Source organism: Delphinapterus leucas, chromosome 6, assembly GCF_059928025.1.
Source record: "Delphinapterus leucas isolate spDelLeu-1000000601 "Yukka" chromosome 6, BTC_Dleu_Yukka2, whole genome shotgun sequence".
Lineage (NCBI taxonomy): Eukaryota > Metazoa > Chordata > Mammalia > Artiodactyla > Monodontidae > Delphinapterus > Delphinapterus leucas.
This window is the reverse complement of record NC_143134.1, coordinates 75633702-75653253: the sequence shown is the minus strand read 5'-3', so window position 1 is coordinate 75653253 and position 19552 is coordinate 75633702. Positions and strand designations below refer to the sequence as shown.

Sequence of the window (19552 nt, the reverse complement as noted above, 5' to 3'; positions counted from 1 at the left end):
CATCTTAAGGAGTAGCCAGTGTTCAGCTCCAGTACATTCATAGTTGTCAGAAAGAATAAAATCCTCTGTTGCCAAGCCTTCCAGATTTTCAAGAGAAGACACAATCCTAGATTTCCACGTGAAATCTCCTGGTTTTAAATGTGGGCAATTAATTTAAAAGAAAAATGTAAACACAGTGCATGTCAAATAAACTATGTCTGTTGGTTTACCCAGTGAGGGATGCCGGTCTGCAGTCTCTGGCCAGAATAGTCCTAGTAGCCTAGGGAATATTTTAAGGACCTCTTTCAAATCATTCATTGTGCCTCACTGCCCCCAAGAAACGGCAGTCCTGGAGGCCATCCTCTGAACAGACATCTCCTCCTCCTGTGCCCTTGGTCTCCTAACAGACCCTGCCTTTTGTAAGTAAGCACTTGTCTCAGAACATGATTTCCAGGCCTCTGCAGACACCCTCCACCTACACTGTGTGGGTGATTTATGACCTCTGGCAGACAGGGTCTGGCTGCAGCAGGTCTCCATGTGTGCTAGGGAGCTGCTCTTGGAGGGCTTTCCTATCTCATCCTCCCTGCCCCTACTCTCACTCTGACCCTGGCCATCTCTCCTTTGAAGATGTTTCCCTTTCCTTTCTCTTTCTTCTCTCCCAGTTCTCTCTCTTGTATGATCTTTTTCTTTCTTTCTCTGCTTTTCTTTTCCTCTTTTCTCATTCTTTTCTGTTTATTTTATCCTCTCCACCCTTGTCCTCTCTCTCTTACTCTCCTTTCCTCTCCTCCCCCATCCCTTCCCTTCTTCTCCCTCTCCCAGCACCTAGAAACTGCAAGAGAGCTGGCTCACCAGGAATACACCAGCACTGGCTTCGAGTATTTCTTGTGATGGGAGCGGAGGGTTAGGGAGCCCTTGCGCTCCATCAAGTCCGTGGGTCCGAGTTCAAACCAGTGTTGCCTACCGCTACACCAACCCTGGCAGGAGCTGTCACAGCTCCCCATGGCTGCCCTCCTGTTACAGATCTCAGAGGATTTCTCTCTGCACCTATCCTGTTGCCTGTGCCGACACAGCCCAAGATTCGGCTTCTCTCATCTCCTAAGCAACCTGGGGCGGGGTCAATGTAAAGGGCGGGGTCAGTAGAAAGACGTATCTCTCAAGCCTAAAAGCCCTGGTTTCCTAGACAGTGAACGCAGATACTGCCTAGAAAGAAACTACACTTCCCAGAATGCAATGAGGGGAGCGAGCGGGCTATATAGAGGTTGAGAGGGACAACTGCATCCTGGGATCTGTAGTTTCGCTCTCCTAACAGTCTACTCCTCAGAGTGGGGGGAGTTAAGGGGGAGCGCTGGGTCACTTAAGGAGGACTAAGTGGACCTGAGCCCGGAGCTGGTCTACTGGGGCTGTCCTTGGGGAAGTTTCTTTTTACCATTCATCATCTGTTGCCACCACACCTTCTGCTTACAAGTTATATAAATTTAACTAAAAGGGAGCAAGAGAACATCCCTCAAACCATAAAATATGTCTTTTCTATATAGCTTTTCTAAATAAGAAAGAGGAGCAGAACTGTTTAGCAAATCAGCTAAAAAGTTTGAGGATGAAAAAGGCTTGGCTGGTTCCAGTTTCAGCTGTTCTCTCAACCTTTCTGAGCACGAATTTCTTCCTCTGAAAAACAAGGGAGGGAATGGGATTGTGGAGGGGGCTGAGAAGGACACAAGAATCAGAGGTCCCTTCAGGCTGTAATAGCTGAAAGACTCAATCTCTAGGTACAGTTTAGGGCTCTGGGGCATTCAGCTCCCCAAGATTTGCCAAATTCTTCTCGCCTTAACATTTAACAGTTAATATGTGGTGACAATACAAACTCATCACATTATTGTTTTGTAAGTTATATGCAAGAAGGAGATTTTAAAAAGATTATCTACAGCATTGCCATCAGGAAATCTTGTGCTTATTCCACTTTTGAGTTTCCAAGAAAAGAATATTTAGCACATCAGAATTCTCCTCCCCAACCTCAGCTGAGCACCTTAAGGGCATTAGTGAACTTAATCATGGCCATCCCTCGGACCTGGCATAGCGCTTAATATATACATACCATATATACATACCATCAGTGAACTAATGAATGAATATTATGTTTGATTACCTTAGATTTATCCGGGCTTCCATAAATTCCAGAAGTTTCTTACTTTAAGAAGGCCACATTACACAAAAAATTCAAACGTAAAAACACAAATTAAGAGATATTTCACATTACAAATAGATTTTATAGTTCACAGAAGATTTATTATGGCACTCCTATAGATAGTGAAGTGCTCTTCTGGATCAGATTTCACAAATTTGATTACACACAGCTACTAAGTGCTTTTTTGTGGCCTGTGGTACTCAGTGTGGGCACCTGTGGTACCCAGTGTGGGCACCTGTGGTATGCTTAGGTCCCTATTTTACTGACAGCTACAGTTAAGCCATGTTTTTTAGAACCAAATAAATAGCCCACTGTCACCAGCTTAGTGCTAGTAGAGCGCTGACAGCTATTTTAGCCCTTTTCTTCTTGAAAGAATGAAAAGAAAAATAGAAATTAAAAGGGTAAACAAGATCCAAGTTAAGCTCAATTCTGTCCAAAGCATAGCACATTGCTGTCACTCCAAAATTATTACCATCATACTATCTTTCGGTTTATTTTATTTTATTCAAGCTTAAAGTGTATTTATTTTACTTATGCTTTAAGTGATAGCAACATAATATATGTGCAACCAAGATGTCAGGTCTCTGTAGCCAATCTGACTCAGAGCCAAGCCCTTTCTCTGGTGCTGCTGAGATTTAAAAGCTCTTTAGCACACCAAGTAGCAATATAGTATGAAAACAAACAAAACAAACATAATTTGTTATTTTAGAGTTCCTTAAGCCAAGGTGACAGCCTTTGAAGTCTAAGAAAATGCTTTTTCCCTCTTTATATCAGCTCTTTCCTCTTTCCTCTTTATATCAGCTTTATAAACTTTATTGTCTTCTGTGTCTACTAAATACTTTTCAACATCCTCGAGCTGAGATGTAGGAAATTAACTCTCTGATACCCTCAAGTTCAGACGTATTCTATTCTCTTTGTATACATCAGTACATTCTGTGGAATTTTTCGTTCCTCATTCCGTCCTTACCAGTAATAGAACAGTATTTATTGCAGAGGGGTTTTGTGAGAATTACATAAGATGATAAATATATTGAAAGCAGAAGGAACAGTTCCTAATACATGCTCAGCCCTCAATTAAATTTCAATTACTAATGCTATTACTACATCCCAACTTTGTCCTTATCATTTTGGAAAAGTATTCTAAAATGTGCTTGTTGTTTGTGTAGTTTCCTAACTATACTTCACTGTTCTTCAAGCTTTGTCTGTCTACAAGGTCTATTTAATGAATATCTTTTAATCATATTTTAATATGAAATTTAATAGTCTGAATCAGAAAAGTGTTGGCAAGATATTTTGATGTTACCAGTGATAACAATGGTTTCGTATTCATATGGAATCTTTTCAAGACCATTAATAAGCTTTATTCTTTATAAAATCACTGATCCTCAACATACTTGAGTTATTCCTATTTTCCTCAAGCTTCATCAAACCAATGTAGTGTAGGGCTTAATGCAATGCCTTTTATTATATTAATCTCTTCACCATAACATCCTTGGGGTTAGAAAATCACAGCTCAGGTGGCTGAAACAGGACTTCTCTGTAAGATAATTACAGGCAGACCAACTCGGGAAGTGGGAATCCCTTCATCTGAGCCTACTCTAGTATACTTCTTTATTAGCTTTATCAGGTCCTTAAAGAGGTTGCCAAGAAGACCTGACAAGAACCGCAAACCTAAAACAGATGTAACCCAACCAGATGTAAATGCCTACAGAGGTTAACCTCTTTACCATCTCCTTTCCTTCCTGTCTTAATAGTCTGCTCAGTTCTTGGAAAAGCCCCTGCTCAGGACCTTCCAAAGTCACCATCATTGTATCCTCTCCCAGCATTAAAATTCTTCTACCAAATGTCATGCAATTACCTGACAGAAAAATTTTAATTATGTAAGAAAATTAATTTGTACCATCGCCATGTTGAATCTAGTTTAAGTCTATTGAAAACTTGTATTTAAATTGTATAAAACTTAGAAGCTTAAAACTGAGTGTTTATGTCCTAATCAAGGGTTGCATAGTAATTTTTTAGTTCCCCAGAAATAAGGACCTCCATATATACATCTAGGGGCCCACTTTCAAATATTTTGTATAAAAAAGTTAGAGTTCACCAGTTTGTCAAAATGAATGAGAGGTGTCTGGTCCTCCCCGCTCCCTCTGTCCCCCCTATCTCCTGACCTCTCTCCCACCTCTCCCTTCTTCTTTTCCTTTTCCCCACTTTTCCTCCACTTATCCCTTCCTCTTCCATCTCTACTCATCTTCTTTCCTTCTTTCCTCTCCTCTCTTCTGCCTTCCCTCTCCCTGCTTCCTGTTCCTCTTCTTCCTTCTGTGAGAAGCGGTATGGATATTAGAATCAGAATCTACTGCTGAGCACCCAAAACAATCTGGTACAATTCAGTTACATGAAAAATATGAAAGAAAAATAGTAAAACCTAGAAATCAGGGCCAAAGTTTATATGAATAAGCTCATGTTTAACGACCCAGGAACTCTCAAAGGAATCAACACCAATGAAAGCTTCAATCTTCTTTCCTTTCCTTTAACTATTCATAACTACCACCAGTCTTTTCTAGAAGAATTTAACCTTGAGTATGATACCTCTGTGCTTCTAATTTGTACTGCAAACATATTAGGCACTGACCTGCCCTCAAACCATTATTAACTAGTATTGATTAAGTCCTGTCATGCAAGAGGCATTACTTCTGGAACTGCAACTCTCAGCATGGGAATTTATTAAATATTCAATTCAGCATTTCCGTTATTTTTTTAATGTCTTTATTGAAGTATAATTGCTTTACAATGTTGTGTTAGTTTCTGCTGTATAACAAAGTGAATCAGCTATATGTATACATATATCCCCATATCCCCTCCCTCTTGCGTCTCCCTCCCACCCTCCCTATCCCAACCCTCTAGGTGGTCACAAAGCACTGAGCTGATGACCCTGTGCTATGCAACTGCTTCCCACTAGCTATCTATTTTACATTTGGTAGTGTCTATATGTCAATGCTACTCTCTCACTTCGTCCCAGCTTACCCTTCCCTCTCCCCGTGTCCTCAAGTCCATTCTCTACGTCTGCGTCTTTATTCCTCTCCTGCTCCTAGGTTCATCGGAACCATTTTTTTTTTTTTAGATTCCATATATAGGTATTAGCATACAGTATTTGTTTTTTTCCTTCTGACTTACTTCACTCTGTATGACAGACTCTAGGTCCATCTACCTCCCTACAAATAACTCAATTTTGTTTCTTTTTATGGCTGAGTAATATTCCATTGTATATATGTGCCACATTTCTTTATCCATTCATCTGTCGATGGACACTTAGGTTTCTTCCATGTCTTGGCTACTGTAAATAGTGCCGCAGTGAACATTGTGGTAATGACTTTTTGAATTATGCTTTTCTCAGGGTATATGCCCAGTAGTGGGATTGCTGGCCATATGTTAGTTCTATTGTTAGTTTTCTAAGGAACCTCCATACTGTTCTCCATAGTGGCTGTATCAATTTACATTCCCACCAACAGTGCAAGAGCGTTCCCTTTTCTCAACACCCTCTCCAGCATCTATTCTTTGGGGATTTTTTGATGATGACCATTCTGACTGGTGTGAGGTGATACCTCACTGTAGTTTTGATTTGCATTTCTCTAATGATTAGTGATGTTGAACATCCTTTCATGTGTTTGTTGGCCATTTGTATATCTTTGGAGAAATGTCTATTTAGGTCTTCTGTCCATTTTTGGATTGGGTTCTTTGTTTTTTTGATATTGAGCTGCATGAGCTGCTTGTAAATTTTGGAGATTAATCCTTTGTCAGTTGCTTCATTTGCAAATATTTTCTCCCATTCTGAGGGTTGTCTTTTCGTCTTGTTTACAGTTTCCTCTGCTGTGCAAAAGCTTTTAAGTTTCATTAGGTCTCATTTGTTTATTTTTGTTTTTATTTTCATTACTCTAGGAGGTTGGTCAAAAAAGATCTTGCTGCCATTTATGTCAAAGAGTGTTTTTCCTATGTTTTCTTCTAAGGGTTTTATAGTGTCTGGTCTCACATTTAGGTCTTTAATCCATTTTGAGTTTGTTTTTCTGTATGGTGTTAGGCAGTGTTCTAATTTCATTCTTTTACATGTAGCTGTCCAGTTTTCCCAGCACCATTTATTGAAGAGGCTGTCTTTTCTCTATTGTATGTTCCTGCCTCCTTTGTCATAAATTAGGTTATCATATGTGTGTGAGTTTATCTCTGGGCTTCTATCCTGTACCATTGATCTATATTTCTGTTTTTGTGCTAGTACCATACTGTCTTGATTCCTGTAGCTTTGTAGTATAGTTTGAAGTGTGTCTTACCCCTAGGTTCTTCATGACATTATTTTTTTCTTCTTAAATTCCATATATATGTGTTAGCATACGGTATTTGTCTTTTTCTTTCTGACTTACTTCACTCTGTATGACAGACTCTAGGTCTATCCACCTCATTACAAATAGCTCAATTTCGTTTCTTTTTATGGCTGAGTAATATTCCATTGTATATATGTGCCACATCTTCTTTATCCATTCATCCGATGATGGACACGTAGGTTGTTTCCATCTCCAGGCTATTGTAAAAAGAGCTGCAATGAACATTTTGGTACATGACTCTTTTTGAATTTTGGTTTTCTCAGGGTATATGCCCAGTAGTGGGATTGCTGGGTCATATGGTAGTTCTATTCGTAGTTTTTAAAGGAACCTCCATACTGTTCTCCATAGTGGCTGAACCAATTCACATTCCCACCAGCAGTGCAAGAGTGTTCCCTTTTCTACACACCCTCTACAGCATTTATTGTTTCTAGATCTTATGATGATGGCCATTCTGACTGGTGCGAGATGATATCTCATTGTAGTTTTGATTTGCATTTCTCTAATGATTAATGATGTTGAGCATTCTTTCATGTTTTGTTGGCAGTCTGTATATCTTCTCTGGAGAAACGTCTTTTTAGGTCTTCTGCCCATTTTTGGATTGGGTTGTTTGTTTTTTTGTTATTGAGCTGCATGAGCTGCTTGTAAATTTTGGAGATTAATCCTTTGTCAGTTGATTCATTTGCAAATATTTTCTCCCATTCTGAGGGTTGTCTTTTGGTCTTGTTTACGGTTTCCTTTGCTGTGCAAAAGCTTTGAAGTTTCATTAGGTCCCATTTGTTTATTTTTGTTTTTATTTCCATTACTCTAGGAGGTGGGTCAGAAAGGATCTTGCTGTGATTTATGTCATAGAGTGTTCTGCCTATGTTTTCCTCTAAGAGTGTGATAGTTTCTGGCCTTACATTTAGGTCTTTAATCCATTTTGAGCTTATTTTTGTGTATGGTGTTAGGGAGTGATCTAATCTCAAACTTTTACATGTATCTGTCCAGTTTTCCCAGCGCCACTTATTGAAGAGGCTGTCCTTTCTCCACTGTACGTTCCTGCCACCTTTATCAAAGATAAGGTGTCCATATATGCGTGGGTTTATCTCTGGGCTTTCTATCCTGTTCCATTGATCTATCTTTCTGTTTTTGTGCCAGTACCATACTGTCTTGATTACTGTAGCTTTGTAGTATAGTCTGAAGTCAGGGAGCCTGATTCCTCCAGCTCCTTTTTTCGTTCTCAAGATTGCTTTGGCTATTCGGGGTCTTTTGTGTTTCCATACAAATTGCGAAATTTTTTGTTCTAGTTCTGTGAAAAATGCCATTGGTAGTTTGATAGGGATTGCATTGAATCTGTAGATTGCTTTGAGTAGCAGAGTCATTTTCACAATGTTGATTCTTCCAATCCAAGAACATGGTATATCTCTCCATCTATTTGTATCATCTTTAATTTCTTTCATCAGTGTCTTATAATTTTCTGCATACAGGTCTTTTGTCTCCTTAGGTAGGTTTATTCCTAGATATTTTATTCTTTTTGTTGCAATGGTAAATGGGAGTGTTTTCTTGATTTCAATTTCAGATCTTTCATCATTAGTATATAGGAATACCAGAGATTTCTGTGCATTAATTTTGTATCCTGCTACTTTACCAAATTCATTGATTAGCTCTAGTAGTTTTCTGGTAGCATCTTTAGGATTCTCTATGTATAGTATCATGTCATCTGCAAACAGTGACAGCTTTACTTCTTCTTTTCCGATTTGGATTCCTTTTATTTCCTTTTCTTCTCTGATTGCTGTGGCTAAAACTTCCAAAACTATGTTGAATAACAGTGGTGAGAGTGGGCAACCTTGTCTTGTTCCTGATCTTAGTGGAAATGCTTTCAGTTTTTCACCATTGAGGATAATGTTGGCTGTGGGCTTGTCATATATGGCCTTTATTATGTTGAGGAAAGTTCCCTCTATGCCTACTTTCTGCAGAGTTTTTATCATAAATGGGTGTTGAATTTTGTCAAAAGCTTTCTCTGCATCTATTGAGGTGATCATATGGTTTTTCTCCTTCAATTTGTTAATATGGTTTATCACATTGATAGATTTGCGTATATTGAAGAATCCTTGCATTCCTGGAATAAACCCCACTTGATCATGGTGTATGATCCTTTTAATGTGCTGTTGGATTCTGTTTGCTAGTATTTTGTTGAGGATTTTGCATCTATGTTCATCAGTGATATTGGCCTGTAGTTTTCTTTCTTGTGACATCCTTGTCTGGTTCTGGTATCAAGGTGATGGTGGCCTCGTAGAAGGAATTTGGGAGTGTTCCTCCCTCTGCTATATTTTGGAAGAGTTTGAGAAGGATAGGTGTTAGCTCTTCTCTAAATGTTTGATAGAATTCGCCTGTGAAGCCATCTGGTCCTGGGCTTTTGTTTGTTGGAAGATTTTTAATCACAGTTTCAATTTCAGTGCTTGTGATTGGTCTGTTCATATTTTCTATTTCTTCCTGATTCAGTCTTGGCAGGTTGTGCATTTCTGAGAATTTTTCCATTTCTTCCAGATTGTCCGTTTTATTGGCATAGAGTTGCTTGTAGTAATCTCTCATGATCTTTTTTATTTCTGCAGTGTCAATTGTTACTTCTCCTTTTTCATTTCTAATTCTATTGATTTGAGTCTTCTCCCTTTTTTTCTTGATGAGTCTGGCTAGTGGTTTATCTATTTTGTTTATCTTCTCAAAGAACCAGCTTTTAGCTTTATTGATCTTTGCTATTGTTTCCTTCATTTCTTTTTCATTTATTTCTGATCTGAGTTTTATGATTTCTTTCCTTCTGCTAGCTTTGGGGTTTTTTTGTTCTTCTTTCTCTAATTGCTTGAGGTGCAAGGTTAGGTTGTTTATTCGAGATGTTTCCTGCTTCTTAAGGTGGGCTTGTATTGCTATAAACTTCCCCCTTAGAACTGCTTTTGCTGCACCCCATAGGTTTTGGGCCGTTGTGTCTCCATTGTCATTTGTTTCTAGGTATTTTTTTATTTCCTCTTTGATTTCTTCAGTGATCACTTCGTTATTAAGTAGTGTACTGTTTCAATTTCATTACTTGTGATAGGTCTGTTTATATTTTCTAATTCTTCCTGGTTCAGTCTTGGAAAATTGTATCTTTCCAAGAATTTGTCCATTTCTTCAAGGTTGTCTATTTTATTGGCATATAGTTGCTTGTAGTAGTCTCTTATAATCCTTTGTATTTCTGTGGTGTCAGTTGTAATTTCTTTTTCATTTTAATTTTATTGATGTGAGTCCTCTCCCTTTTTTCTTGATGTATCTGGCTAAAGGTTTATCAATTTTGTTTATCTTCTCAAAGACCCAACTTTTTTTTTTTTTTTTTTTGCAGTATGTGGGCCTCTCGCTGTTGTGGCCTCTCCTGTTGTGGAGCACAGGCTCCGGACGCACAGGCTCACGGGCCTAGCCATTCCGCAGCACGTGGGATCTTCCCGGACCGGGGCACGAACCCATGTCCCCGGCATCAGCAGGCGGACTCTCAACCACTGTGCCACCAGGGAAGCCCAGAACCAACTTTTAATTTTATTGATATTTGATATTGTTTTCTTCATTTCTATTTCATTTATTCCTGCTCTGATCTTTATGCTTTCTTTCCTTCTACTGACTTTGGGTTTTCTTTGTTCTTCTTTCTCTAGTTGCTTTAGGTGTAAGGTTAGATAGTTTATTTGTGATTTTTCTTGTTTCTTGAGGTGAGATTGAATTGCTATAAACTTCCCTCTTAGAACGCTTTTGCTGTGTCCCATAGGCTTTGGGTTGTTGTGTTTTCATTGTCATTTGTTTCTATGTATTTTTTAATTTCCTCTTTGATTTCTTCAGTGATCTCTTGGTTATCTAGTAGTGCACTGTTTAGCCTCCATGTATTTCTGTTTTTTACAGCTCTTTTTTTTCCTGTAGTTGATTTCTAATCTCATAGTGTTGTGGTCAGAAAAGATGCTTCATACAATTTCAATTTTCTTAAATTTACTGAGGCTTGATTTCAGACCCAAGATGTGATCTATCCTGGAGAATGTTCCATGTGCACTTGAGAAGAAAGTGTATTCTGTCACTTTCGGGTGGAATGTCCTATAAATACCAACTGAATCTATCTGGTCTATTGTGTCATTTAAAGCTTGTGTTTCTTTATTTATTTTCTGTTTGGATGATCTGTCCATTGGTGTAAGTGGGGTGTTAAAGTCCGCTATTATTGTGTTACTGTCGATTCCCCCTTTTATGGTTGTTAGCATTTGCCTTATGTATTGAGGTGTTCCTATGTTGGGTGCATAAATATTTATAATTGTTATATCTTCTTCTTGGACTGATCCCTTGATCATTATGTAGTGTCCTTCCTTATCTCTTGCAACAGTCTTTATTTTAAAGTCTATTTTATCTGATACGAGTATTGCTACTCCAGCTTTCTTTTTACTTTCATTTGCATGGAATACCTTCTTCCATCCCCTCAGTTTCAGTCTGTATGCGTCCCTTGTTCTGAGGTGGGTTTCTTGTAGACAGCATATAGATGGGTCTTATTTTTGTATCCATTCAGCCAGTCTGTGTATTTTGGTTGGGGCATTTAATCCATTTACATTTAAGGTAATTATTGATGCGTATGTTCCTATTACCATTTTCTTAATTATTTTAGGTTTGTTTTTGTGGGTCTTCTTCTTCCCTTGTGTTTCCTGACTAGAGAAGTTCCTTTAGCATTTGTTGCAAAGGTGCTCTGGTGGCGCTGAATTCTCTTAGCTTTTGCTTGTCTGTAAAGCTTTTGATTTCTCTGTCAAATCTGAACGAGAGCATTGCTGGGTAGAGTAATGTTGGTTGTAGGTTTTTCCCTTTCATCACTTTAAATAATCATGCCACTCCCTTCTGGCCTGCAGAGTATTTTAAATGTAATCATATAGCTCATGCTGTGTCATCTCTTCTCATTTAGTGTCTGTTCTATTTAGTTTAAGATGAACTAAATTTCTATTTTTGAGTGAACCTTGTCATTATTCTTGAAAAATACGTCATATTTTCTCCCACTGTTGATATGCATGAGGAGAATATTTTGTGTAATAATTAACTGCCTTTTTTTCTTGGCACATTATGAGAATTATTTTGGAAGTAAAATATATTAACGATTACTCTTATTTACCAATTTGAAAGTTTTCTTCAAAACTGTGACACAAAATTTCCTTCCATTATAGTCAGAATGTGGGATAAATGTTTCTCCCAGATGGGTATCATTTCTTATTTTTTATCTAAATGTATAAGAGTCATGGAATAAACAAGCCTAGTATCTGGGCTCATAGGAAGGGAGAGTAAAGGTTATTTGGTACAGCATCTTAGTCGAAGTAGAAATGTACTCCTGGCCTCTAAACTACTGCTGAGAATAGTAAGCTCAGAGTCTAGGGCTCAGAGTCTAGAGCACACAATTCACAAAGGCGGCCCATTCCAATACTGTACAAGTATAATCATAGGTTCCATCTTATGCTGAGCTAATGTGAACCTCCTTGCTTGATGCACCTGTTGCTTCTGCTTCTTGAAAATGAAAGATAAGCCTTATTTCTCTCGAGCACAAGATCCTTTCAGAGATTTGAAGAGTTATAACATGGCTTCTCTTTTCCCAGGTAAACAAACAAACTTACCTGTTCTTCATCTTTATTATGGCTGAACCTCTGGATGTACATCACTTTGATCATGATCTCCTTAAAAAAGTGTTCTCAGAATAGAGCACAATATTTTACTCTTACCAGTGCTGAGTACAGTGGAGCTACTGTGTCCCATACATTTGATTCTGTGCTTTTATTAGCACAACCTAAGCAGGAGAGGAAGTAAGTAAGAGAGGATATGAAAAAGGAAGGAAGAGAGAGAGGGAAGGAGGGAGGAAGAAACAGAAAATAGGTGAACTGAAACCAGATCAGGGAGAAATAAACAAATTCAAAATGTAAGTATGTCCCAAGGCTAATCCTAGGATCAGAACTACCATCTGGAGACAAAGCTTTTGGACCTCTGGCAAGGTTGGAAAGCTTATAGCAAGCCTCCTGCATGAAGCCTAGGGCCTTTAAAACAACAATTGAAGGAGTCTATGAAAATACAAATCCTCTCTGAAGCAAACTATCCCCAATTTAGACTCTCAGGATTCCCCCAGATTAAATTCAACAAATGTGAGCTCACAAAAAGTACTGGCAAATATAGAAGGAAATAAGCTAGGATGAGCAAAAGCAACAAAGAACAGATTTAGGTCCCCTACCACTCCCTAAATCAGATATTCAAATTATTAGATGCAGCATGTGAGATAACTCTGAACCAAAATTCTAAAGAAACAAATCTCGGAATCAGAAAACAATTTGATTAAGGGATAAATCACTCTCAAAAATAGAGAAACTTTCAATGTGAACATGGATGCATTAATCAGTAGTTTCCCCCTCTCATCATGGAAATCTTATGAAAGCCACAAGTATGTGGAAAACAAAAACTTTAATTTTGTTAAAATTAAGAGAGAGACTACAAAATATACAAAGGCTGCTGAGCCTTTAGGATTCACAAGGTAGTAAGTGCAGAAGGACCTAAAGAGCAGTGTGGTAGGCAGAATCCTAAAATCTATGCTCCCCTCCACCCCAAGATTTTCTGCACTAATCTGGGTACGAATATGATGAATACAATATTACATCTGTGATTATGTTATATTACATGGCAAATGGGATTTTGTAGATGCAATTTAAAGTACTAATCAGTTGATTTTGGGTTAACCAAAAGGGAGATTATCCAGGTGAACTTAATCTAATCACACAAGCCCTTTGAAAGCAGAGAGTTTTCTCTGTCCATTGGCAGAAGGGAAGCTCAGAGGGATCTAAAACAGAAGGATTCAAGGCACTGTTGCTAGTTTTGAAGATGGAGAAGCTATTTAAAGGATGGGAGAGTGGCCTCTAGGAGCTATAAGAGTGGTCCATATCTGACAGCTAGTAGGAAAATGGACACTCCAGTCCTACAATTGTAGGGAAGTGAGTTCTGCCAACAACCGGAATAAGCTTGGAAGTGATTTATTTCCCCGATACTCCATAAAGAGTCCAGTCCAGCTGACACCTGATCTTGGCCATGTGAAACCCTCTTTAGAGAACAAGTGAAGTCTGCCCAGACTTCTGACCTATAGAACCGTGAGCTATTATATGAGTGTTGTCTTAAGCCATTAAATTTATGGTAATTTGTTATGCAGCAAAAGAAAACTAAAAGAAGTGATATTTCAGAAAGTTCTACTAAAAAATGCCCAAAGATGATAAGCCACATCTTGATGTACAGAAAGTATCGCTAATGAGCAGCAAGTGGATTGGGAAGGTGAAGTGAATGGTGTCAGATGGCCCTATCAGTCATATGACTGATGACTGACATTAAGTAGAAGAGGGCTGAAAAAAGTCTGCTAGTTTATACTCTCCAATGAGCCTAGTTCTTATAATCTTTGCTAAAAGAGGATATTTTGATTGCTATTTTCATCAATGTAAAATTGTGTCCTTCGTTCCATTTTAATTATTTTGACTTTGAATTACACTTGTTTGAGATTAATATTGAAACATCTACTCTGTGGTTATTTGTGTTTTCCTGGTGCATCTCACCTCACTTTTTATTCTTAGTCATCTAGCATCATTTAGGATAGGGTTCATTTATAGATAGAATATAGTTAATCTTTCCTTTTCACAAAGGAAATTTAAACCATTTTCTTTGTTATAACTTATTTTTTGTCTAGTTACATTATCTTTTTTTCTTTTCAATATTTTCTTGCTTTCCTTTTATTTCTGTCTACTCTATGGAGTATGCTTTATTTGCTACTATATTTCCCATTGACTTCAAAAGTGAAACTACTTTTAATTTTACTAGTGGTTCTTATGAAGCTTTTCCAACGTATTCTTTTTTTTTTTTTTTTTTTTTTTGCGGTACGCGGGCCTCTCACTGTTGTGGCCTCTCCCGTTGTGGAGCACAGGCGCTCCGGACGCGCAGGCTCAGCGGCCATGGCTCACGGGCCCAGCCGCTCCGCGGCACGTGGGATCTTCCCAGACCCAGGCACAAACCCGTGTCCCCTGCATCGGCAGGCGGACTCTCAACCACTGCGCCACCAGGGAAGGCCCAATGTATTCTTTAACTTGCACTTCTTTATGTTTCAAGATCAGGAATAAAATATCATGCCTTGATAATATATAAGATGACAGTGCTCAGAACAAGGTATGCCATCATTAAATGCTTATTCGATTAGATTGAGTTGAAATTAGTTTGTTCTTCAATCTCACTTGAAATTACTTGAGACACAGGATTCATACAACATCTCAGACAGCTGGGGGTTGGGGAAGCTTAAGTAATACGGCCTCTGGTAATGCAAGCAGAAATGTTTCTAAATGAATGGTACGAAAACACTGTCAAAGTTTCATTATTGTTACTACTCATTGTTAGCCACAGAAGCGCTATATTTTTAAATGCATGTATAAAAATAAGTTCAGGGCTTCCCTGGTGGCGCAGTGGTTGAGAGTCCGCCTGCCGATGCAGGGGACACGGGTTCATGCCCCGGTCCGGGAAGATCCCACATGCGGCAGAGCGGCTGGGCCCATGAGCCATGGCCGCGGAGCCTGCGCGTCCGGAGCCTGTGCTGCGCAATGGGAGAGGCCACAACAGTGAGAGGCCCGCATACCGGAAAAAAAAAAAAAAGGAAAAAAAAATAAGTTCAGTAATTGACAATTAATCTCTCTTCCTGTTCAAACAAAACCCAAGGGAGAAAGATTGGCTCATTTACTTTTCAGTGTCTTTTGCTTCCTTCCAATCTAAACTCCCATGCCAAGGACGTAGCAGTACCTCTACAATTCCCAGAAAGAGTCTCTGAGCACATGTATGTGGTATCCTGTCCAAGGGCGATTTAGCTGTCAGAATATATCATCAAATCCTTCAGCAAGTTTCCCAACTTATCATTACAGCTCCATGAGTAGCTTTATCAGATGACACAGTCCTAAATCACTTAAACCTGAGAGACAGCAGTGGAGAGCTACTGCAAAGGCTTACACAGTGGTTGCATTAAGGTTTGTGGATGAAACATGATGGTCATGAAGCTGTTTTGGGAGAACAACCAGTCATCACTTCTGTTTGCTTTCCATTTCTTGTTCATATTACTTTTCTAATTTCAGGATAAACTTTACAGCTGATCTAAGGGTTTGTTAGCATGACTCCCGGAGGCTTCTGGCAAAGTGACCCCATTCTGGCTCTGCATTGCTAAGTTTAAGATTATACCAGGATTGGGACTTCCCTGGTGCTCCAGAAGTTAAGACTCCACGATCGCAATGCAGGAGGCCCAGGTTCAATCCCTGGTTGGATCCCACATACTGCAACTAAGAGTTCACATGCTGCAACAAAAGATCCCGCATTTCACAAATAAAGATCCTGCACATGGCAACGAACATCTTACGTGCCGCAGCTAAGACCTGGCACAGACAAATAAATAAATAAATATTAAAAAGAGAGAGAGAGAGAGAGCTCTACCCACCACCAGTCCCTCCCACCAAGCCTCTTAGATAGCCTCATCCACCAGAGGGCAGACAGTAGAAGCAAGAAGAACTACAATCCTGCAGCCTGTGGGGAAAAAAAGCCACATTCACAGAAAGATAGACAAGATAAAAAGGCAGAGAGCTATGTACCAGATGAAGGAACAAGATAAAACCTCAGAAAAACAACTAAATGAAGCAGAGATAGGCAACCTTCCAGAAAAAGAATTCAGAAAAATGATAGTGAAGATGATCCAGGACCTCGGAAAAAGAATGGAGGCAAAGATCGAGAAGATGCAAGAAATGTTTAACAAAGGCCTAGAAGAATTAAAGAACAAACAAACAGAGATGAACAATACAATTACTGAAATGAAAACTACACTAAAAGGAATCAATAGCAGAATAACTGAGGCAGAAGAATGGATAAGTGACCTGGAAGACAGAATGGTGGAATTCACTGCTGCAGAACAGAATAAAGAAAAAAGAATGAAAAGAAATGAGGACAGCCTAAGAGACCTCTGGGACAACATTAAACGCAACATCATTCGCATTATAGGGGTCCCAGAAGGAGAACAGAGAGAGAAAGGACCCGAGAAAATATTTGAAGAGATTATAGTTGAAAACTTCCCTAACATGGGAAAGGAAAGAGCCACCCAAGTCCAGGAAGCGCAGCTAGTCCCATATAGGATAAACCCAAGGAGAAACACACCAAGACACATAGTAATCAAATTGGCAAAAATTAAAGGCAAAGAAAAATTATTGAAAGCAGCAAGGGAAAAATGACAACATACAAGGGAACTTCCATAAGGCTAACAGCTGATTTCTCAGCAGAAACTCTACAAGCCAGAAGGGAGTGCATGATATACTTAAAGTGATGAAAGGGAAGAACCTACAACCAAGATTACTCTACTCAGCAAGGATTTCATTCAGATTTGATGGAGAAATCAAAAGCTTTACAGACAAGCAAAAGCTAAGAGAATTTAGCACCACCAAACCACCTCTACAACAAATGCTAAAGGAACTTCTCTAAGTGGGAAACACAAGAGAAGAGAATGGCCTACAAAAACAAACCCAAAATAATTAAGAAAATGGTCCTAGGAACATACATATCAATAATTACCTTAAATGTGAATGGACTAAATGCTCCAACCAAAAGACACAGGCTTGCTGAATGGATACAAAAACAAGACCCATCTATATACCATGTTCTTGGACTGGAAGAATCAGTATTGTGAAAATGATTCTACTACCCAAAGCAATCTACAGATTCAATGCAATCCCTATCAAATTACCAATGGCAGTTTTTACGGAACTAGAACAAATCATCTTAAAATTTGTATGGAGACACAAAAGAACCCAAATAGCTAAAACAGTCTTGAAGAAGAAAAATGGAGCTGGAGGAATGAGACTCCCTGACTTCAGACTATACTACAAAGCTACAGTAATCAAGACAATATGGTACTGGCACAAAAACAGAAACATAGACCAATGGAACAAGATAGCAAGCCCAGAGATAATCCCACGCACCTATGGTCAACTAATCTATGACAAAGGAGGCAAGGATATACAATGGAGAAAAGACAGTCTCTACAATAAGTGGTGCTTGAAAACTGGACAGCTACATGTAAAAGAATGAAATTAGAACACTCCCTAACACCATACACAAAAATAAACTCAAAATGGACTTGAGATGTATATGTAAGACCAGACACTATAAAACTCTTAGAGGAAAACATAGGAAGAACCCTCTTTGACATAAATCACAGCAAGGTATTTTTTGATCCACCTCCTAGAGTAATGGAAATAAAAACAAAAATAAACAAATGGGACCTAATGAAATGTCAAAGCTTTTGCATGGCAAAGGAAACCATAAACAAGACGAAAAGACAACCCTCAGAATGGGAGAAAATATTTGCAAACAAATCAACGGACAAAGGATTAATCTCCAAAATATATAAACAGTCATGCAACTCAATATTAAAGAAACAAACAACCCAATCCAAAAATGGGCAGAAGACCTAAATAGACATTTCTCCAAAGAAGACATACAGATGGCCAAGAAGCACATGAAAGAATGCTCAACACCACTAATTATTAGAGAAATGCAAATCAAAACTACAATGAGGTATCACCTCACACCAGTTAGAATGGGCATCATCAGAAAATCTACAAACAACAAATGCTGGAGAGGGTGTGGAGAAAAGGGAACCCTCTTGCACTGCTGGTGGGAATGTTAATTGATACAGCCACTACGGAGAACAGTATGGAGGTTCCTTAAAAAACTAAAAAGAGAATTACCATATGATCCAGCAGTCCCACTACTGGGCATTTACCCAGAGAAAACCATAGTTCAAAAAGACACATGCACCCCAATGTTCATTGCAGCACTATCTACAATAGCCAGGTCACGGAAGCAACCTAAATGCCCATCAGCATACAAATGGATAAAGAAGATGTGGTACATATATACAATGGAATATTACTCAGCGATAAAAAGGAACGAAATTGAGTCATTTGTTGAGACGTGGATGGATCTAGAGACTGTCATACAGAGTGAAGTAAGTCAGAAAGAGAAAAATATCGTACCTTAATGCATGTATGTGGAACCTAGAAAAATGGTACAGATGAATCGGTTTGCAGGGCAGAAGTTGAGACATAGATATAGAGAACAAACGTATGGACACCAAGGGGGGAAATCCGCGGTGGGGTGGAGATGGTGGTGTGCTGAATTGGGCGATTGGGATTGACATGTATACACTGATGTGTATAAAACTGATGACTAATAAGAGCCTGCAGTATAAAAAAACAAAAGAAAACAAACAAACAAAAAATGAATATACTAGGATCAGGATACAATAGTTTGCATGCACCAAGAGTGATGAATAGGGGCTGTTTAGGCTTAGCTTCACTGTAGTGTACTGTACTGTACTGCCTCCTATAATCATATTGTGTTCTGTATTGAGAGGTTTAATGTAAAAATAACAATGACCAAATCATATATAAAAATAGATCTCTGACCCATAACCTGCAACAACTTGGCCAGGAAATCAACCAGCCCCAGGAAGCCAGCCTGCTATAAGTCAGACTTGCAGGAAGTCAAACTTCTATCTCCAGTGATAGTCCAGGAAGCCAAACAGTAACCCCTGTAACAACTGATCTCAAATGGCCAGGACTTGATTAATAACTGACAGCTTTACTAATATTTGTCCCCAGCCTGCCTACAGCTTCCTCATGCCAACAGCTTCCAATCAGGGTATACATGAAACCTTCTCTTTTTTCCGCTCCTCTGCCTGCCTTTGAGTCTCTGCTAAAACACAAGTGACAGTGGCTGACTCCCTTACTATAGCAAGCTCTGAATAAATAGCCTCTGCTTGCTTTCATTTGGTTAGTCTTCATTTATTTCCACAGTATAAATCTGAGTTTAAAGAGGTGCTCCTGGCTCCAAAGAAGTGGTCCCCAGCACATATCCAGGCAGTCTACTTAGAGAACTGATCCAGTCCTGTGTACTTAAGTCTAAATGCAAAGTGAAAGACTACTAAGAA

General features: G+C 38.9%; 1 protein-coding gene across 1 annotated transcript in view; it reads right to left on the bottom strand.

Annotated features, from left to right (window-relative positions):
• CFAP95 (cilia and flagella associated protein 95) overlaps positions 1-8295 on the bottom strand; it is a 92372-nt gene extending 84077 nt beyond the window's left edge. Inside the window, exon 1 of the mRNA XM_022573541.2 lies at positions 829-8295. Within this exon, the coding sequence (XP_022429249.1) occupies positions 829-980 (152 nt within the window). The 5' untranslated portion in view covers positions 981-8295. The remainder of the gene's footprint in view (positions 1-828) is intronic.
• Between the last annotated feature and the right edge of the window lie 11257 nt (positions 8296-19552).